At 42.8% G+C, this 23311-nt stretch overlaps 1 protein-coding gene across 1 annotated transcript in view; it reads right to left on the reverse strand.

The window, feature by feature from the left end:
- grid1b (glutamate receptor, ionotropic, delta 1b) overlaps positions 1-23311 on the reverse strand; it is a gene marked incomplete at both ends in the record, with an annotated part of 100975 nt that overhangs the window by 39018 nt on the left and 38646 nt on the right. The window contains 2 exons of the mRNA XM_079846317.1: positions 7129-7248; positions 9254-9415. Of these exons, the coding sequence (XP_079702443.1) occupies positions 7129-7248; positions 9254-9415 (282 nt within the window). The remainder of the gene's footprint in view (positions 1-7128; positions 7249-9253; positions 9416-23311) is intronic.

Raw genomic sequence — 23311 nt, forward strand, 5'->3', positions numbered from 1 at the left:
TGGCAGCGGCGTGGGGTGTGTTAATCGTTAGTGAAGGACCTGACTGAAACCCCACGGTACGCTACTGGTAAAAGGTGTTTTCATGCATGGCCTGAGTTTTTTTTACATTGACCAGTAGGGGGTCACAGCATATTGCGTTTCGAATGCTTTGTTTATCCCATCGCTAATAGGTGTCAAATTTTTTCGAAGCCTCAACACAATTTGGCACATTTGCTTCAACTCTTTCAGTGTTCCACGAAGTCTCGCTCTGCACACCACTATTGGAAACATGGAACAGCATACAAACTTCAATACACGACAACCAGACAGGGCAAACATGAGTGCTAAACATAATGACTTAATGACTTAACAAGTCTAATGACTAATGACTTAACAAGACACACCTGTAAACAATCAACACAATCAACCAATAGAGGGTATACATTGACGTCACTTTCCCGCCGGAACACGCCCCCTCAGCCATACCAAGTGGTAAAAGAGCAGCTGTATGACTGGAGTTAATAGGGGAAACGTGAGTAAAACAAACAATTATCAGTTTTAACTAAAGGTTAGACTCGACATAGTGTTTCTTACAACATACCAAAGATCCAGTGATGCATGGATATTGACATGCATCCAGGAAAAAAAATTCTGACATTTATATGTGCCTGGTTTTGACACCGGCGAAATACATAAAGCAAATTTGCCTGTGAACTATTTATATAAATACAATATAGGTAGGTTTAAATCATGTATATATCAATGTTATATATATCGTCCAGCCCTAAAACTTGTATAGTTTTTGTCAGTGTTTATTTAAACGCTTATTTAAACGCTTGTTTATTTATAAGATGGCACATATTTAATTTATGAGTTGTGAATACAATATATAACAATACAATATATAGGGTATGATTTTACCATACAATTCAAAATATTGACAAATGATATCTGCAAATTCACATATCGCTGCCTGGAGTCCTGTTGTTTCTATGAATTGGAGCGATCTATTTGCTTCTCTTTTCTGTAGCTTTCGGCAGTCTGTAAAATATACCTCTGATTTCTTGTCAAATCTATTTGTACAGTCAATCTCAAAGCTATTTCCCATTTTAGCTGTGTTTTGTGTTTTCCGCGGCATTCATGCTGTAAACCAATGCTGCTGCTCAGTCATTTTGCCACTCAATGGGCGTCACCACAGTCACCCTGGCCGGCAGTGACGTCACATGCATACTCTCTATAACGGGTGGGGAACCTTGAACCAGGAGGGCCACTCTCTTGCAAAGTTTAGCTCCAACCCTAATCAAAAACACCTGAAGCTAATCAAGGTCTTCAGGATTACTAACATAACATAACAGGCAGGTGAGAGTTTTTTTTCAGGGTTGGAGCTAAACTCTGCAAGAGAGTGACCCCCCAGGATCAACGTTCCCTACCCCTACTCTATAAGAACATAGGCTTGTTCGACTTCATGCGGCGCTGAAAAGATTGGCTACCGCCTGACAAAAGCAATGCATTCTGGTTAGAAAATGTGTCCGACTTTGATCGCCGCTGCAACCGTCTTCCGATCACGTTCCATCAAAGTACCGCGAGAGCAAAACGAGATAAGCCGCCTAGGTCAGAGGCACGAAAGCCTCGATGACGACACAATTTATTCTCATTGGTCAGATTCTGTGATGACAAGGACGACGTGTGATATTGATTATATGATATTCAAACAAAACATTAACAAAATTAATGCAATAAGAATATATATTATACAATTATATATTCTTATTGTTTAAAAGTAACAGTTTGGAAGAAAATGTTCTGGTTAACCTATTGCTTATATTTGGAAAAAATCGTGTGGTCTGCCATGAATGACATTGGTTCAGCACACTACAGAAAGCACAAAGTGTCCGACCTGATGGCCGTCTCTGTACTCCTCACCCGCCTGCAACCGGCAGATATTGCCAGCCGGTGGCAGGCTAGTGTAGTTCGTCTCGAACAAGCCTCATGATACACAAGACTGGTGAAGCACAAGACATAGTCACATGATGGCAAGTGAATCACATGACAAACAGGAAACATGGCTACGAGAATTTCAAAATAAAAGAACCTGAACATGAAACCAAACCAAAACAGACAAGACACTGTCACTCTATAATGTTTTAGGATTAAAACAGGAAACTAATAGTCATATTTATACAGCATATTTAAGAAATTGAAATGATCATATTTATAAAATACTTATATTTAGGTGAATGTAGTTCAAGTGAAGTCAGTAACATTCCATGTCCTGGTCCATGATGCTGAGTGACATTTCACAGGACCATTTGTGTATTCATGGTACCAGGACATCTAATAGCTTGTTAATTTAATAGCAAGAACAGATGCTAGCTACACTTTTGTTTGGTGGCAAAGCCTGGCCTGATATGTGACTGGGACCAAGCCAGAGCTTCAGAAGCTTATCTGGGCTTTGCTATATCGAGATTAGGCTGTGCAATATTTGCACAAGATCTCAATATTTTCTGGGATTTTGTCGATAACAATAATTATACAACATTTTGCTGAGTGTGTTTTTGTGCTGGTATCTTTGACTGGTTTGGGCTTATCGTGGACAGCTCACAAGCTTTTCATAGTCTATTCTGTGAGGTGGATAGTTCACAGCAGTGACAAAAATAAACCTTCTTATTTGCAGCCTTAAATGGAAGGGCATTTTAAGTTTTTCCAACCTTATTAGATGTATGCATCACCTTTTGATAAATTCTTACATTTGAACCAATAAATTAAATTAGAACAATAGGACACTATAGACTGTTACCAGCAGCATTTAGATGTATTTCCACTGCAATTACAATTTCATAAATAATGCTATAAGAGGTTTTAAGAAATGTTGAAATTATACTTTAAATATCAAACTATAACCACCAATAGGAGGCATCAAGTCACTGCCTTAATAAATGAGTCATTGAGTCATTAAAATTACTCGTTCAAACAGCTGATAAAATTCAGGAACTAAATACCTCTGCATGTTAGCCTGACAAGCCAGACCCACATCAAGATCCGCTTCGCGTCGTGACCGCATCACCACCTCGGGTGTGCATTATTATTCTAATAATTCAACGGCCCGGAGTCAATTATTCCTTACATGAAATATTGATCTGAGTCGAAATATTTTAGCTCTTCCGCAGAGAGAGTAGTTAACTATACGGATATTAGGGATACGGTACAGTCATATTACTTATTACACTGTATTTCGCTACATAAATTATTATGGGGATAAAGGTTATTGATCTGAGATAAAAACTGTTTTAAAATTGTACCTGTTGGTTATCTTATATTATAAATTACTGTGTACAAAACAATAGTCGCAAAATGGAGGCAGCTGCGTTTGTATGAAACAAGACAGAGCGAGTCCTCGATACCAGATGACATAATTAAATAACTGTTCACAAAATATTGATTTGACTGAGTTTTATTATTATTATTATTATTATATAATATTTTATTAGCTCACCAAACGCAAAACTCCCACGAGGAAAAAACTTTCTTAGTAAGTGTGAAGCCCCGAGTTCCGTTATCCGGATGCGCCTGTGTTAAGATGTGCCTGTGTTAAAAGTTTTTAGCGGTTGTTATCAGGGAATAACATACTACAGGATCATGGGCGTAGGCAAGACCCACCCACTTTTTAAGACCAATGATATTGGACCCACTCACTTTTACCGTTTCAATTCAGAGCATGTCTGTTTACCTACCGCTAACCGATAAAGACTTTATTATTAAATACACATTAGACGCTTTATTTCCACTTTTCAAATATTTTCATTTTTTTCATTTTTATTGATTAAAAAATGCCTTTCCGATCCGATATGTGATGGGAAAAGTGAGTCGAGCGAGTTCGGCAAAATGGTAAATGGACTGCATTTATATAGCGCTTTTAACAGACCTACGGCCATCCAAAGCGCTTTACATTTTTGCCTCACATTCACCCATTCACACACCGACGGCAGTGTCAGCCATGCAAGGCGCCATCCAGCTCGTCGGGAGCAGCTGGGGTTAGGTGTCTTGCTCATGGACACCTCGACACTTGGTCAGGTGGAACCGGGGATCGAACCACCAACCTTCCGGTTTGTAGACAACCTACATGAACCACTGAGCCACTGCCGCCCAATAGGCAAAATTAAACCTCGGGTCGATATGCGTCAAAACTTTCTGCCATGTGCCTTACCTGTAATGGTGTGGTGCATGGAAAGAAGAAGAATCAAATGAAAATAACAGCTCTGTTTCAAAACGTAATGCATTTACTGTCTAATTAGACAGCTTCTTTCTAATGGACTCAAATAAATGACTGATATAGCATAGCAAATGTGTTAGAATGTTGCAAAGCAAATGACAATACAGTAATATGCTTAAACCAATATTTTAGTTTCACTATTACACAAAATCACCATCATAAGACAGTAAAATGAAATAACAAATAACAGTGTTACAACTAGGGTTGGGTACCGTTCACTTTTTAACCGGTACCGGTACCCAAAGGTACCTTTTTTCTGCACTGTAACTGTAAGTCATTTATAAAAGTTTTATTGACATTATGCCAGAGCTGCCTTTGTCACTGTCTGCCAATGTCTGTGATGTTTGTATACTGTAATATTTACCAGTAAATAGTTCGTAAGCTACTAGCTTAATTGAATTCATAAAAACAACAATTTTAATATATATATATATATTTTTTTTCATTTCATTTCTATTAAAAGATTTCCCACAAATTCTGTGCTGTGTATTTTCTGGTAATCGAATGAAGGCATAAAACAGTAATTAAATGTATCTTTTAATTTAATAATACAAACTTTTTTGTCAAACAAAGTGCTGCACAACTGAGCTGTATACTGTTAAAATGAAAACATTGAAGAAAAAATTTGATTTATATCTTTAAAAAAATTAAGTTTTGATCATTTATTATTATTACATTGAGACGTATCTGAAATTCTACAAATATATTTGTCATGTGAACATTTATTTTGATGGGTTGCCGTGAAGACCTTTGAGTTTCTGTGTGTTTATGATATGACTGCAGTTTTTCTCAAATTAAACAGTGATTTCTCAGAGCGGCTCTGCAGATGATGTTCATGCATTCATGTCCTAGTATGAGACGGCAGAGATGGAAACACGCAACCGTCACGCACAATTCAATGTGTGTGTGTGTGAGGTAAATTAAACTGTGTGTCTGCGCCATTCATTTGTATTTAAATAGTCTTTTTGCGGTATAATTTTCACAGACACTAGTCACTAAATGTATTCTTAGGTATACCGAAACATGGGGCTGATTGATTTCAAGTGAATCGGTCTTCGTAGTACCAACTTAATTAGGACGGTGCCCTTAAAAGTACAGAGTTCGGTACCCAACCCTAGTTATAACCCACCCACATTATGGTTTTAACTCCCTTCGGGTGTAGATTTGTAGCCGACATATGTGGGAAAATGATAAATAGCACACAAAAAAATGGTTGGTTTACAACCATCCCCAGTCTCCCTATAATCTATGTACATATCTTGTTTAATCCATCTTGATGGATTTTTGTTCTCTGAGCTTGTTGCAATTCATTGTGGAATTTCCTCAACTGTGAAGGGTCAGATGTGACTGCCAAAATGAGGTACAATTTGGAATAGCCTTACAACCTGTTTACAATACATTGCAACAGCTTAAGCCTATCTACACTAGATATGTCAAAGCACATTTTCAAGATAACCTCAATGATAATTCTTCCCTCATCCATTTGTCCTGTTGTTGGAAGTACACAAATGTATGTTAGAAACAGAACTGGGTATCCATCTAATGCTGTTCCTACATTGAAGACAGCATTATTGATTACAATGGGTTCTTTTTAATTTTTATGTGATATGACATGTCGTTCACATCCAGTGTAGAAAGAGTGTTAGTCATGTTAGTGAATGCTGCACAAATGTTGGTCTGTCTTGGTAGGCAGCTCACAAGATTTTCATTCAGAGCTAATATATAGAAGCAGTCAGATAAAAGCTATTTAGAGAGACAGAGAGACTAAACACTAAGAAAAGACAAAAGCAAATAGGGTACCACTGAAGAAATCACTTGAAACTTTCCGGCCTTCTTTAACCTCCAAAGGGTTTCTCGTTTAGCCAGGAAATGTATTTGCCTCTGCTTTCAAACCATGACATATGTCAAATTAACAGCACGGCTCGCTGTTTGTCTCCATAGCAGGGTGGAAATGCAGTTGGCTACATTAATCTCTTCTTGGGCGGCACTGCTTAGAAGACTAAAGCTGGTGCTCTAATAATGAACAACAACAGGACTGAGTACACTTGACGTACCATTAGCTGTCCTTTCCTTTCATTATAGCTAATAAATGTGCTTTGTATGAGGGGGAGCCGGTGTGTGTGCGGGCAGGGAGTAAATGGCTGTGGCACTGTGGATCCTAATGGCTATAATGTGATACAGTGGGTTCATAATTCAGGTTGGGATGCAGGGTGATTAAATCTTCATTACCAGCAGACTGTTTCCTCTCCTGTAATTTATATTACTCTTTCTTTTAAATGATGGATGGACCCAAACAGTTTATGGCAACAAAAACAGAGCACAAAAATCAGCAAATACAGCTATAAAGAGAAAAGAGGACAGTATGTCCGTAATGAAAATGACTTGGGATTGTTCTAGGAAAAAGTACAGCAAAAGCTAATTAAAATATCCAACTGTAGGCTAGATTAACCATCTAGTAGTAGACATGGAATTGAATTGACTGTGTGTAGGAAACACTTTATGACATGCACAATAGGTAGTGCACATAGTCATAACATTTGATTTACAACATGTTTGGCCTGGCATGTCAAGCCTACTGAAGCTCGACTGCTGGTTTTTCTTGCCTCTTAGAAAGTTGAAAACAAGGTGAGGGGTCAAAATGGCAGTCTGGATACACAATCTGCACAGATGATATTAAGTCAAGTTGTTCTCAATGGCAGAGTCTTTCAGAAAAGCAGATTACTCGCCCTCCATGTTCATCATAGACAAATTGCAGGGAAATCGATTTCGGTTTTCATTTTACCTAAGGTTACTGGTAATGAAAAAATAACCAGACATCATATCAAAAGACAGCTTTTACACCAGGTACTAGAAATGAAAGCCCGGGCAATTTAACTTACGCGCTTTATGTCTTTTCCAAACGTCTCGCTGAAGCTGGTTCCCAAAATCTCAAACTGAACGTGGGAATTTGATCCATTGTCCATGAAGTCCATAATTCCGGTGAGACCAGTTATACGGCCCTGTGGGAACAAGACTGTCTGAATCAATAAACAATAAAGCGACACAGTTAAAAGAACTGATCCAGATCAAAGAGCAATGTGATGTTCCCTTTTATACATTGAACTTTACCAATTGCAATTTTAAACCTTTAAGCTTTCTTGGGCTTTAGAATAGGAATGGTTTGGGGCCAGTGGGCGAAAGATTTGGCTCAGTTGGCGTTACCGAACCTCGCCTAATTGGACCAGTACTGCGTGCTCACCGATCAGGTTGATATTCACATTATGAAGGTGAAGTGAATAAACACTGATTATCTCTTCATCACGGCACCTTCTAGCGGGTGGGATATATTAGGCAGCAAGTGAACATTTTGTCCTCGAAGTTGATGTGTTAGAAGCAGGAAAAATCGTAAGCGTAAGGATTCGAGCGAGTTTGACAAGGGCCAAATTGTGATGGCTAGACGACTGGGTCAGAACATCTCCAAAACTGCAGCTCTTGTGGGGTGTTCCTGGTCTGCATGGTCAGTATCTATCAAAAGTGGTCCAAGGAAGGAACAGTGGTGAACCGGCGGCAGGGTCAACTTGTTAGAATGTACAGTGTATGTGAATAGGCAGAATATAACATAATGTTTAGTTTTATTTTAAATAAATCATAATATACCATACTCTTCTTTCCAGCAATACTGCTAACCTTCAGCTTTAAAGTTTGTGATCTTTAAATCCATCGAGAAGTAACCTTTTGACATATTAATCTCCTATTGACGACGTGTCATACAAATTCACAGGTCAGAGTTCACCAAACTTCAAATTTCACACACATTGAAATAGGCATATTTAAAAGCTCAATGTAGATATACGCCTACAGTAAACCAAGTATGAAACATGTACTTTATCATTTGAAAACCATATTTCCTTTTTTTTCTTTAGGGTGGATACACTGCATGTAAGCTAAATGATCAAATTGGAATGCTTGAATTATAATAAACAAAGCATAAACATAACATTGAAGCACATTAAACAAAATAATTGGTTCTTGATTAAACCACTAATAAAAGTAGTCCACAGTTCTCAGTTGGTTTTGGATGTGTAGCCATACACACAACATCAATCAAAAATAATAATTGTGATTACAATATCAAGTGAAGTATATGTCAAATTAAATGTAATCACGAAACACTGATTGGCACAGATTAATCAGCAAAAACAATAAACCAGTCATCTAATAGCTGGGTACACATAATAAAAGCATAAACAATTAAACTAATTAAAAATGAAAATAAAATGAAAATAAAAGCAAATTCGAAATATTAATAAACTATAATAGTATATAAACAATATTAAAATGAAACCTTTATATGTTTACTAGCCTTTTCTGAACTAAATTTATCTTGAAAAGAATTCTTAATGTTTCCTTCACTAGTCTAACTGGGCCACCTGTTTAGAGTGGTGTAGGGGTCGCTCAACACTTAAAAAGCATCACCATGAAAGGCCTACAGGAAGGTTCCGAGACAAATCTATCCATGGTGCGTCCCTCTCAGGGCCGATTAAAGGTTTCTTGCATTTCTTTGTGGTTTGTATAAAGTTAAAAAGGCATGAAATTGAGGAACACACTAGACCGCTTGCTGCCCCTGAGAGCTCACAGAGACATGAGCTCGTAAGATGAGACATCAGCCGCTGCGGCCACCACACCAGCTATTGTGCAGCCTTCAGTGGCCCTTAAGAGAGTTCTGTGTGAGGACAACCAACAGCTATCTCAGCTTGACCGCTGTGCTAGTGTTCAAGACAAATGTGATTGTAGCAGTGAGAGGGGAAGGCAGGAAACAACTTAGATGAAAGCAATTTGCATTTCAAAAAGCCATATGTCTGGGACTTGATGTAAAGCAATAGAAACTATCATCTTGTCACAGTTGCTTTTATTCAAATTCTCGCTATCTTGCCTCTTTTAGTCTTACAGGCTAGATTCCCCCAACACTGTGACAAGCAGCAAAACAGAGTCTCTGAAAAATTCTTGACATCAAACATATCGTACCTTTTGGATCGTCTCCAGCATGGACCAGCCTCCATTCCAGGGCTTGGTTGACTTCCTGATGCAGTTGAGGCTGGCCATGCTGTGCCACTTCCGGTCTTCTAATTTGCGGTAGAATGCGTTGGCCAACATCAACACGCTGTCATAAAGGTACAGATTGGACACCTGGAATCAAAGCAACCAAAAATATAATACTATTATTGATACATTAACATTATTTGTAAACGAAACACTGAAATGAAAGATTTCATTTAGCCAGAAAATTTCTTTAATAATCAATTATTTAATCACATTTTATAATAAAAACTGTCTAAATCAACAAATAAAAACTGAGTTGCATATAAACATTTACACTGCACCTAAGCAGTTTCTTTTTGATTACATTGTTTCTACTCCAATTTGTTGTTGAAGTATAAACATTTAAACTGTTTTAGACATACATTACACAATGTAGGCAAACAGTTTAAGTAAAAATATAATGAACATAATATAGTGCATACATGTGGCAAGTTGTAATGTTTCTTTCAATATACCTTCTGACATTCATTCATGTTTATTTTGTGCTATAACTAGAAGAAAAAGAGATGATTGGTTCACGTGGGCTCCTCATGGCTGCTTGAACTGAGGCGGCAACAACGATTTGTCACGCCACATTAAAAATAATGAAAACAGCATTTATTGTTTGAATTTCATAATACATTTGACAGGATTTGAAAGCTCAGACTTTGTTTCATATCAAAAGTAACAAAAAGTATCAAGGCGTAACTGGATGTTATAAATAATGTCTTGGTTCATCAAAAAGAAGATCCATAAAAAATTAGAAATCAATATTGTCAACCCAGCCCTAGTGTCCACATATCTGACATGTCACTATATCGACGCGCAGAGTACTCCATAGATTTCAGTTGTTTGCCCAATGCGTCAAATCAAGACGCGTTTAATTCTTCGCATTTGTAAAAGCAGACAGACATGATTTTATGAATATTTATAGACTACTTTTATATTTTGGAACAACTAACCCCACTCCTACCCTAAACCTACCCTCTTTTAAACAATATAAAACATGTACAAATAAAAGTGCAGTCACAGGCATTATTTATTGCAAAAAACTGACCCAAACAGTACAGTAAAGTATTAACTCATGTTGCATTCCAAGTCTTCTGAAGTCATACGATATGATATCTTCATGTAAAAAACAGAGTTGATCTTAAAGGGTTAAGCTTTGTATCAGTAGAAACCCGGTAGTATATTCAAATTATGGTACTTTTCCCCCTCATATCCCCCTGAGGCGAGATAATTATGCATTTTTTTTCTGGAAAAAATCATCCGATGACGCAAGTATCGTCATTTTGTGGCCAGAGGCTAAAAACTACAGCCAGTAGAAGGAGCTAGTTCCGCATGTTATCAACCCGCCCACAACGAGGGATCTCACTCACAGAATGTAAATGCGCACGACCGCTCGGATCGGGCATTAATAACTGAGCGGTGGGGAGCAAAGTGAATATGCGATCTGAAAACGCACCAGACTGGACACGCATTGAGAATGAATGCCGCGCTTACCTCAGCTCTGCTCAGCCCTTACTTCGCTCTCGTGAAAATGAAATGAAATCTGACTCCTGCTGCGTTTGTCCCGTGACTTTCGTTCGGCTCACTCACACTTTATTGAAAAGACACGTTCAGTTTTTAATTGAACTGTTTATTCACTAACTGAACGAAATTATTGTATTTTTATGAAGATCAAAACGATGGTGGGGGCGGTGTAGGGAGTGGCCTCGTAGGGCAGCTAAGCAAGTGCATTCTAAGAGCTGTTGTCTTTCATCCACATGAGACAAAAATACATTTTCTGTCTTTTCTCAGTCTAGAAGGCACCAAATTCAAAACTATTTTCACATTTCTACTCCATAAATGACCCAGTTTAAATACACATTCATCTTCTGTTTTAATCGCTGAAATGATGATCCATCCAGGCGCTCTGTGAATGCACGCACTCATTCATTCATATCTCATTCAGATGATACACACAACTCGTGAGCATGATGCAATCGGTCACAAGACACACAAGAGCCAATGACATTTTACTATCAAAGCTGATGTAGTTACAGAATTGGTCACGAGACATACGAGAGTCAATGCAATTTCACTATGAAATCTGACGTAACGTTTCTTCGGGCGGCAATTTTTGAAATTTGAATGTGTGCATGATATTCAGCTGATGGAGACGGTGATCGCTTTTGGGGATTTTCTTCACACAAATCAATCGTTTGTCCTCGGAACACTTGGAATATTTGTACTTTTTGAATAAATTGTGCCTGCAGTCGTATCTGCCTGTTATGTCCTGTGTTCCCTTTCAGTCGGTCACTACAACGTACGTCGGTAATACCGACGAATTGGGATCACTTCAGAGAGCCCCTATCAGCTTCGAGAACTTAAGAACAGGCCAATGAACAATTGGCGCGAGATTTGCATCTCGCGCTCCGCCCCGCGCCACGGGTATAAACAGGAAGCGAGAGCATCGCACTGACGTCATTCACTTCGGAGCCGAACGGCGTTTGAAGTCTACAGACTGCTTTCCTGATTTAATTCAGCGACTGTCAGAGAACTGAGAAGAGGAAGAGGATCGTTGTGTTGGTGTGACGGCACTCTCCAGCGGGACCGCGAACTCAGCTGCAGAGGAACAACTGCTGTTATCACAGCAAACCTGTTGGTTTCGGTGGGCGTTCCATTTTTGAGTGCAAACACAGGCTGCACTATCCCCTGTGTGTTGCCGCGGTTTCCCTGGGTGCTTCAGCACTCTCTAAAAGAGCGTTTCCTCACAAAAAGAGCAACACGGGTGTGACTGCGTCTTTCTCAAGATGTCATTCCACCCGTGCGTTTCTGGATGCGGTCATTCCCTCTCGCCCGCTGACGGCCACACTCACTGCATCACGTGCCTGGGCTTACAGCACGCTGAGGCAGCGTTTGTGAATAGCTCGTGTTCTTACTGCGGGAACATGACTATTGTGGTGCTTAGGTCTAGACTCACCTACCTCCGGGAAGGCGGAGTCCCCCTCCCCATACCTCGATCTAGAGCTATCCCTAACCAGGATAGACCTACTTCGACGGATGGCCGGGGTGATCTGAGGATTACGTTCAGGACAAACCCGCCTAGTGTCCCTACGCAGGTCCCTGAACCCTCTCAAGCACCGCTGCCGGTGGCGCAACCGGAAGAGATCGCTGGTCCCGCCCACGGGCGCCCAGTCATCTCTTTCGGAGCGCCCGCAGATGAGCAGATGTCGATTGCAGCATCGGAGGGGGAGTTCCAGTCCTCGGAGGATGAAGACTCAGCTGTACTGCCTCCCTCTGGGAGAGTGGCAACGGTTGAGTCGGACCCCGAGTTGACGGCTATGCTTTCCCGGGCCGCCGAAAAGATTGGGCTTGTGTGGAACCCTCCACCACGTCCCGAACCTTCTAGGTTGGATGATTGGTTCCTGGGGGGGGGGGTCACGCTGGTTCTCAGCGTCCCGCCCCAGTGCCATTCTTCCCGGAGGTGCATGAGGAGCTTTCCAGGTCGTGGACGACACCCTTTAGTGCCAGAAACAGACCTGGAGGCTCCTCCCTCCTCACTACCCTTGACGGTGGACAGGCCAAGGGTTACGAGAGGATCCCGCCAGTCGAACGCGCCGTCGCGATGCAGCTGCGTCCGGCGACCGCCTCCGAGTGGCGTGGTGATCCTCGTCTCCCGTCCAAAGCCTGTAGGTTTTAGTCCAGTCTGACTGCGAAGGCCTACAGATCCTGCGGACAGGCCGCGTCTGCCTTGCATGCCATGGCGTTGCTTCAGGTGCACCAAGCCCAGGCACTCATGGACATGCACGAGGGTAGGTCTGACCCAGAGCTCCTCCGGGAGCTCCGGGCGGCGATGGACCTTGCCCTCCGGGCGACGAAAGTTAACGCCCGTTCCGTGGGTCAGGCGATGTCCACCTTAGTGGTCCAGGAACGGTATCTCTGCCTCAACCTGGCCGACATGAGGGAGATTGACAAGAACCGGTTCCTGCCCATATCGTCGGCCGGGTTGTTCGGCAACGCGGTCGAGAATTTCGCCCAGCAATTCTCGGCCGCCCAGAAGCAGACGGAGGCCATTAAACATATCCTGCACCGGCGGCCCACTGCTGCCTCCACCCAGCCCAGCAGCAGCCTTCCACCGGCCGTGGGCGTGGAGCCGGTCGCAGGAAGAACGTCCAGCCCGCTCAGGCCGCTGCCAAGCCAGGTGGCAAGCACCGTCGGAAGAGACCCTGAGATGGGCCGCCCAGAGATGGAGGAAACTGCTCTTCGGGAGATGGCTGCAGCACCACTCCTTCCCCCGGTGGAGGGCCGGGGGAACACTATTTGTATGTCTGTTCCGCCACTGGCCTCAGTGCCAGTGGCACCCAAATTTTCAATAAAAGAGCAGTTTCCAACATCTCTGGGTGCCAAGAGAGCGCGTCTGGCGGCATGCGACGCTACCATGCCTCGTACCCCTCAGACACCTCTCTCCTCGCCAACAGGGGGCGTCGGTTGTGCGGACGCACACAATGTGCCTCCCCACGCTCGCCCGTCCCCTCAGCGGATGCAGGTCGTGTGTCAGACCCAGACCCCTGCACGGACCACTCCCATGTCGTCCTGGGGCCCCTGCGTTCCGCTGCGCTGCCCCGCTCCGGGTACGTCCGTGGTGCCGATGATCCCGCTTGCTCGGTCTCTGGGGGCCTGGCTAGCGCTCCCCAGCCCGTCTCGCTGGATCATCCGCACCATCAGACTCGGCTATGCGATTCCGTTTGCCCGGCGTCCCCCGAAGTTCAGGGGTGTCCACTTCACATCTATACCGAAGGAGGGCGCCCCGGTGCTTCAGGCGGAGATTGCTGTCCTATTGGCGAAGGACGCGATAGAGCCGGTCCCTCCAGCCGATATGAAGTCCGGGTTCTACAGCCCGTACTTCATTGTACCCAAGAAAGGCGGCGGGTTACGACCGATCCTGGACCTGCATTACCTGAACCGCTCCCTCCACAGGATGCCGTTCCGAATGCTAACGCAGAAACGCATCTTCAGGTGCATCCGTCCCCAGGATTGGTTTGCAGCGATCGACCTGAAGGACGCGTACTTTCATGTCTCGATTCTCCCTCGACACAGACCGTTTATACGCTTTGAGTCAGAAGCATCTGAGGTCCCTTCGTGTTATTCACATTCTGGGCCTGCTCAATCGTGCGGCCGACGAGCTGTCACGGTTGCCAGTGCTCCCCGGAGAGTGGCGACTCCACCCCCAGGTGGTCCAGCTGATTTGGAGTCACTTTGGGGCCGCACAGATCGATCTGTTTGCCGCCCACGACACGACCCACTGCTAGTTGTTTTATTCCCTGACCGAGGGGACCCTCGGCATGGATGCACTGGCACACAGCTGGCCCCGGGCTCTGCGCAAGTATGCGTTTCCCCCAGTGAGCCTTCTTGCACAGACACTGTGCAAGGTCAGGGAGGACGAGGAGCATCTCCTCTTGGTAGCTCCGTACTGGGGAAACTCCATGTCTGGTCCCTGGACGGGACGCGGAGGTTCTAGGTGACCTACCGCAAGCGGTAGTCGACACCATCGCTTCCGCCAGAGCCCCCTCTACGAGACGGCTATATGCGTTGAAGTGGAACCTGTTCGTCGATTGGTGTTCTTCTCGCCGAGAAGACCCCCGGAAGTGTTCGGTCGGATCTGTGCTTTCTTTCCTTCAAGATGGGTTGGAGCGAAGGCTGTCTCCCTCCACCCTCAAGGTATATGTTGCCGCTATCGCCGCAAGCCATGACCTCGTTAACGGTGAGTCCTTAGGCAAACACGATCTGATCGTCAGGTTCCTAAGGGGAGCGAGGAGACTAAATCCTCCTCGCCCCTCCTCTATACCCTCTTGGGACTTGACTCTGGTGCTGACCGCACTGCAGAGGGCGCCCTTCGAGCCTTTACAGTCAGTAGAGCTTAAGATCTTGTCTCTAAAGACAATCCTGCTGATTGCATTGGCCTCAGTTAAGAGGGTAGGGGACCTGCAGGCATTTTCGGTCGACGAATCGTGCCCGGAATTCGGGCCGGGTGACTCTCAGGTGACCCTGAGACCCCGGCCTGGATACGTGCCCAAGGTTCCCACTACTCCATTCCGGGACCAAGTGGTGAGCCTGCAAGCGCTGCCTTCGGAGGAGGCAGACCCAGCCCTGGCTTTTCTCTGTCCAGTTCGCGCTCTGCGCGTCTATGTTGACAGAACGCAAAGCTTTAGGACCTCAGAGCAGCTCTTCGTCTGTTACGGAGGACAGCAGAAGGGAAAGGCTGTCTCCAAGCAGAGGATGGCCCACTGGATAGTGGATGCCATCGTCTTGGCGTATGAATCCCAAGACGTGCCCTGCCCGCTCGGGGTTAGAGCTCACTCCACCAGGGGTGTAGCTTCTTCCTGGGCGCTGGCTCGTGGCGCCTCGCTGACAGACATTTGTAGAGCTGCGGGCTGGGCGACACCTAACATGTTCGCTAGGTTTTATAGCCTACATGTAGAGCCGGTGGCTTCTCGTGTGCTCGCTTCCCATAGTCAGCTTCACTGAAGTGCCCGTTCTAGTGTCGGCTTGCTGCGCCATTCCCTTCCTCTGGAACGGATACGTGCGCTTATTTCTCCAGTCGAGTTCCCCAGGATTGGCGAACCCTGTTGAGTCCTCCGCACCCCTCGGCAGTCGGATTTTGCGGAGCATCCAACGCCAGGTCTGGCACTCGTATGCATTGGTGGAACTTGTGTCAGACTGGGTTCCGAATGTCGTGACCCCTACGGCGGTCCCATACGTGTATTCTCCACGGTACAGCTCCCTACGGCGAGCTCGTGTCTTTCCCTTGGCAGAGTTCCTCTGCCGTCTCAGTACGGTGTCGTCCCCCGCCTGCATTAGGCCGGGGCCACCCCTGGGACTTTCGTATGTCGAGCTGCCCACGGCCAGCCCATACGTTTCTTTCCACATGGTAACTCCCTCTGGGCATGATGTGGCTCCCGCAGCGTCCTTCGGGCGCGCTTTCCCAGCGTTATCCAATCAGTCTGCTGAATGGGTCTTGCGGAACAGCAGTGTGACTCTCCTGGCGTGAATCTCCCCGCCCGCTTCAGAACGGGGTCTGAGGGGCTCTCGCTGCGCGCTGGTAGTGGTAGTAACTGTGGCGCTTTCCATAGGGATCCCAATTCGTCGGTATTACCGACGTACGTCGTAGTGACCGACTGAAAGGGAACGTCTCGGTTACGTATGGTAACCCTCGTTCCCTGAAGGAGGGAACGGAGACGTACATCCCGTCGCCACAGTTCCTTCCATCACTGCATGGCCGAGTCACTGGTTCGGCTCCTCAGTGAAAAACGTCAGTGCGATGCTCTCGCTTCCTGTTTATACCCGCGGCGCGGGGCGGAGCGTTGTTCATTGGCCTGTTCTTAAGTTCTCGAAGCTGATAGGGGCTCTCTGAAGTGATCCCAATTCGTCGGTATTACCGACGTACGTCTCCGTTCCCTCCTTCAGGGAACGAGGGTTACCATACGTAACCGAGACGTTTTATATCATATAATACACTAAATGGGTAGGTTTAGGGATGGGATGGGGTTGGGTTACATGTTCAAACGTGTCTAAATAGTGCAAATAAATGTAAATAAAATTATGCTGGGATAACCTTTCCCATGCCCAACGCGTCTGTTTATGACGTCAAAGGTTCCTCAATGAAATGAATGGAGTACCCAGTGCGTCAAAAAATGAGGCCTAGCGTCTTAATTGTGACGCAGAAGGCGCTTGACCATGCTTCAAATTTTAACGCCTTGGGAGTGAGAATGGGTTGGACAAATAGTCACATCATAGTTCCCCTACACAGATGTATTTACAGAGACAAACTAAAGAGCTGTAAAGATGCTGGCTGATTGATGTATGTTTGACGCAGGCAGTCTTAACTACACCCTGAGGAGAACGGTCAGCCAGATCAGAATTCATTTCTCCTTTTTCACCTGCACCTGCAGCTATAATTGGATTTATTGTGGATTTGTAATTCTAATCGCAAATTATTTCATACACCGACCAGGCATAATATTATGACTACTGACAGGTGAAGTGAATAACACTGATTATCTCTTCAACACGGCACCTGTTAGTGGGTGGGATGTATTAGGCATCAAGTGAACATTTTGTCCTCAAAGTTGATGTCTTAGAAGCAGGAAAAATGGGCAAGCGTAAGGATTTGAGCGAAATTGTGATGGCTAGACGACTGGGTCAGAGCATCTCCAAAACCACAGCTCTTGTGGGGTGTTCCCAGTCTGCATTGGTCAGTATCTATCAAAAGTGGTCCAGGGAAGGAACAGTGGTGAACCGGCGACAGGGTCATGGGCGACCAAGGCTCACTGATGCACGTGGGGAGCGAAGGCTGGCCTGTGTGGTCCGATCAAACAGACAAGCTACTGCGGCTCAAATTGCTCAAGATGTTAATGCTGTTTCTGATGGAAAGGTGTCAGAATACACAGTGCCTCACAGATTGTTGGATATGGAGCTGCATAACCACAGACCAGTCAGGGTGCCCTTGCTGACCCCTGTCCACCACCGAAAGCACCAACAGTGGGCACATGAGCATCAGAACTGGACCACGAAGCAATGGAAGAAGGTGGCCTGGTCTGATGAATGACATGGATGGCAGGGCGCGTGTGAGTCGCTTACCTGGGGAACACATGGCACCAGGATGCACTATGGGAAGAATGCAAACCATCGGAGGCAATGTTATGCTTTGGGCAATGATTTTGTGGTGGTAATTTCCAAAAGTTTGCTAAAAATTTGCAATGTTTTTTTAAATAATTAGGATAATACATTTACCATATTATGTATTATGTTAGATGCACAATAGTCATACATGACAATAGAACAAACAAAATGCACAAATCTTGTTTATTTTGGTATCTTACTAAAAAAGGCTAGTCCAGTGCTGTACTGTCTAGCTTTAATAACATGATAACTTAGGGTGGGGAATATTACCAAAATCTTCAAGCAATTAATAATCAAGTAAACAGTCAGAAATTAAATAAGGACTAATAAACGAATGACAATAAGACCAGTAAATAGTACAACATAAAGATACAGATACAAAAAGTGCTTTAAGTTTGAATAGGCTACTGTTTGTTTTCCCCCTGTTGTTGTTGTTGTTTGATTAACATTAACGACACATACAGGAGTGTGTATGGGCTATATTAGTTGCTTTCACTTTAAGACCTACAGTAATGCACATATTCAAAACTGACAGACACGTTCCAAACTTGTTCACTCAAGACATAACCGCCAAGATGGACATTTAGGCATAATAATGTGTGTATTTGATCGTACAAAGGGCAATGAGCTTAGAAATAGAACCCATTTCGAGCGCTGACAGGCGGCAAACGCATGCACAAAATCCGCAGCCAGTCTGACATCGGTCCGTGTGTCAGTAGCGAATTGAGTTTGCGGTATAGCTACAGCACTTTTATAAACTCTTTTTTTTTTAGTGCTATCCGGCATATCATACTTTTGTTTGGTCATTCATCCATCTTAAGTAATCACTTCGCCCGGTCCTTGGCACTTATGAGAGGCGGCAGTTGAGAAAGACTCGCTTTCGCTTTCACACAGACCATACTGTGTAAGCACGTCTGTAAGCTCATGAAAACAATGCAATAAAGCTTTAAATAAATTAGAGAGAGGTCAATTAGATAATATAATTTATATTTGTCATTAAAATATTATTTTGCAATTTATTTTGCTGTGAAATTACGAAATATGCAGGATCGCTAAAAAATGCGACATTTTGTTGATTTTGCATTGTATTCAGCGATCGCGGAATCGCGAAAAACTGGAAGGACTATATAGTGGAGTCCATGCCTCGACGGGTCAGGGCTGTTTTGGCAGCAAAAGCCAACACAATATTAGGAAGGTGGTCCTAATGTTATGCCTGATTGGTGTAGATAGGCTAGATGTTTCTTGTTATGAATCCCTGAGAAAAGTATATTTCCTTTTGTCCTATTTGACAATTAAGATTAAATCTTCTTAAGATCACCAAAAAAAAGATAGATGCAGTTTTGGAAGTAACCGCACTGAATTAACTTTTGGATCAATCTACAAAATAGGTGCGTATGTGTTGCCCACTGAAATACTGATGATTCTTTTTTTATAATAGATGTCTTCAACAACTTACATACATTAACCCCTAGAGGTCGCAGATCCGGCCGGCGATTTTTTCTTATCAGTGCCAAAGAGACTTAGATAACTCTGTCGATTTTTATCATTCAGGCAAGTGTTATACATCATTATAATCTGTTAATTATCTACTTTTATTTGTGTATACTCACAATAAAAACCAAAATTTTTTTGCTTTTTGCAAAATAAAGAAAACAAATACGATGCGCGATCTGCCCTCTTTGTCAAATAAGTCCAATCTGATACTCTTCAGACAATTAACTGTAACTTAGTGAATACTTGTCACACAAACATGAGACATATGTGATGCGATCTGGGAAAACCCATCGGATGTCGCGCTGGAACGTTTTCAGCAAAGTCAAAGAATAGGTTGAATGACCATTTTTTGTCAAAATTGGGTTTTCAACATCTTGTCTATCATTTCTAAAAATATATTGGCAAAATTCACTTGTTAAGTGCAGAAAAATAGTGATTTATAGTGGCAAGCTGAAAAGACTGCGTCTTTCCCTAATGTTTTAGATCATGCCTGGCGGAGGTGCAAAAAAACAAACAAAAAAACACTGCCATAGTTTTCGCTCTCTTAACACCACAAAGACAGTTCACCCATCAAAATAAACCCATTACATGTAGAATAAAGGTGAATCAAAGAACATTTCCCGCCAGTCCTATGTAATCTACGGCACACAAAGTTTATTTGATACAACGTTATTGTATCGTGAGATGGTGGACTCGGAGCACAAGAGAACAACAGAGTCTGAAGTAACTGATCACTTTTATGATCTCGCTCGCCTCAATCAGCTTAATCCTGGTGATGTCAGTGCCCGATCATACAAAGGATTATTTCACATCCAGAGATGAAGGATCGGATGATGGAGAAGTTACTGAAGAGGAGTTAGTTTAGCTATGGTGCGCTGTGCTTGCTATTCTAAACGTACACTAGCTGTGCGATCTAAACATACAACGGGTGATAACAAGTTCAGAGACTGCCCATCAGTGTTGGGGGTAACGAGTTACAAAATAACGGATTACAGTAACGATATTACTTTTTTGGGTAACGAAGTAAAGTAACGCATTACACTAAAAATATTGGTAACTACACTACTTTACTAGACTATAGGAACGCGCTTTCCTGCGTTACTAAAGCCCGCATTTGCCTGTGTGTAAAAATCTGATATGTTTAAGTGCTGCGTGCACCGTTGCCATAGAGCAGTGTTTCCCAACCGAGGTGCCGTCTGACAAGAGCAGGGGTGCCGTGTAAAAGTCCTTCAAATTCTCTCTTTGTAAACTTTGTTCAATTCATGTGAGTGCTGCAGTATGTTTGAATACGACCACTAATTTTCGCCGTCATCACAAATGAGAAGTTACGCGCGCTGTGAGAAGATTTTGTGTCTGTGCACTCATCAGAAAGCGCGCACACGTCTCACAGTGCGCAAATATTGAGTTCTCTTTCAAGTTTTGCTCTTGAACGGACAAACTCACACAAAAACTATGTCAACATGCCCATCTTGATGAGTATCCTAGCAGACATAGTCTGTATATGCCTTAAAACGACGCATATCCGAGCATTAAAGGGGCAGTAGAATTAGGTCTTAAAGGGGCAGTAGGATTAGGTCTTAAAGGGGCAGTAGCCTTTACTGCTGTCTGTTTAATGTCAAACAACAAAAGACAAGGACATCACTCACTGCTCTTGATTGAATAGATTTTGTAAGCTTAATAGGATTAATCTTTAATTTATACAGTCAAATATGCAATGTTATTTTACATTTGATCAATTTCTGTACCTGAAAACGAATGTTAGACGTACCTGAAAAACCTGAAAAGCATTGTTTATTTTATTAGTGTCTTTGCTCAATAGTATTTATTTGTGCTGCTGCTTGTATTTAAATCATTTGTTCTTATTATTTTCTTTATCTTTATTTGACAGTAGTCCTTTTTGTTTGTTTGGGGAAACACTGAGCCAAATGATATTTTTCCATATATCTACACGATAAATTAAGAAATGGGAAAGTAAAGTAATAAGTAGTGAAGTTACTTTTCAAATACAGTAACTAGTAAAGTAATCTCATTACAATTTATAGATGTAACTAGTAACTAGTAACTAATTACTTTTTTTGAGTAACTACCCCATCACTGCTGCCCATGATAAACAATAGAAAATGTATTTCACTACTTACTAAGTTGCTGTTCTCTACAGAGTGACATTAGCTAGTCCCCTTGTGTAGAAATACAGCTTATAAATTCTTATTTTCATATTTTCATATCTTCCTGAAAGCTCATTTTTGGATATATCTACCTAAAACTTTGAACAAAACTTGTTCATATTTCTGGCTTTTTCCTATTTTACTTTCATAATTTATTTGACATCTACAATATTCTTCTTTAATAGTCTTCTTTAAAACAAGATCAACCTTAGGTCTATATTCCAAAGCATGCTTGAATTACAGCCATTTAAGTTTGGATAGTGCATTTTCATGTCTATGCGGAAAAAGGGGGTGACCGTTATTTAATTTTTTCTCAAAATTCCGTTTCTAAAAATCATAGCGATCAGCCGACTTCAGATAACCATAACTTTTGTTTCATGAAAGAAATAAAATATATTTGAATAGGGCTTGACCCCAGCTTTCATATGGTATCAAAAGCACCATGTGATGGGTTTTCGTAGATCACATCACATGTCTAAAGAAACTTTGAAATGTCATGTTTTAAATAATGTAAATCAAATAAAAAACAAATATTCTCTGTTTATGTAATCTGTTTGAAAAGAGAGAGATATCAGTCATTCGCCAGCCTCTTCATTATCCGCTAATGCAGCCACGCCCACAGAGTGTACATTCTTTTGAAAGTCAAATACTGACGCGATCCATGCGAGTTAATGCCCACATCAACTCGAATAAACACATCAAGTTTAGTGCATGTACTTTACATCGTTTTGAGACGTGGTGACTGGTGAGGAATAATCCTGAAATAATTAACCTTTATTTATAAGAGCAATGGATTCAGCGGATGATTGTGAGGTAAGTTTATTGTGTTAGTGTCTGTGAATACTAAATCGTAAAAAGACAGTTTCAGTATGAATCCTCCATGTGTCTGTGGGACGTATTAAACTGCAGATTAACATTTACCACTGCATGAAAAGTGGGATTTTCGACCCCATAAACGCCTGTATACTGCTGGAAATCTCCCTAATTTTCGGCAGCTTTCGACAATTTAGAGGCAGCGAACGTCGCGTTCGTCTGTGCCACAAATTGTCGTAAACGAACCATGACGTAGGTGGAGAGCCCCCCGCTGAGAGACCGCGCGGAGGTGCGACGCCTCTAATTTGCATATGAATAGCAGCGAAACCAGAGAGTCAACGGCCAGACTTGAATTTACTCACTCACTATTGGCTGAAGCCACTACATTTAAAAAAGAAAAATCCCTCGTGATTGGTTGGCAGATCACTGCAAACCAATCATTATTGGTCCCCCTGGCTCATTATAAATGCAAACCCCAATAATAATAATAAATATATAATTTATGTTGTAATAATTTGTTTCATATTAATGTTATTGTGCTATGAAGTATTCATACCATCAAGGAATATATGGGCAAATTATACGGACCGTGCCGTTTATTCAAACAAGGGGCTTCATTTATAAGCATACAGCTGTTCATTCAAAGAAAGGGCTTAATTTATAAAACACAGCGGTTTACTCAAAGAAAGAGCTTTATTGTTAAACACACAACTATGTACAGTGCAGCAGTAATGTCTCGTAATGTAATGTAAAGTTCGTCGAGCTCCAGGCTGCGAGAGCGCGGTGGCCGCACAATCCATCCAGACACCCCGTCAACAAAGCCGTCTTCCTCGTCAGACATGAGTTCAATGGTCGCGGACTTCCAAAC

This window comes from Gobio gobio, assembly GCF_949357685.1.
Source record: "Gobio gobio genome assembly, chromosome: 20".
Classification (NCBI taxonomy): domain Eukaryota; kingdom Metazoa; phylum Chordata; class Actinopteri; order Cypriniformes; family Gobionidae; genus Gobio; species Gobio gobio.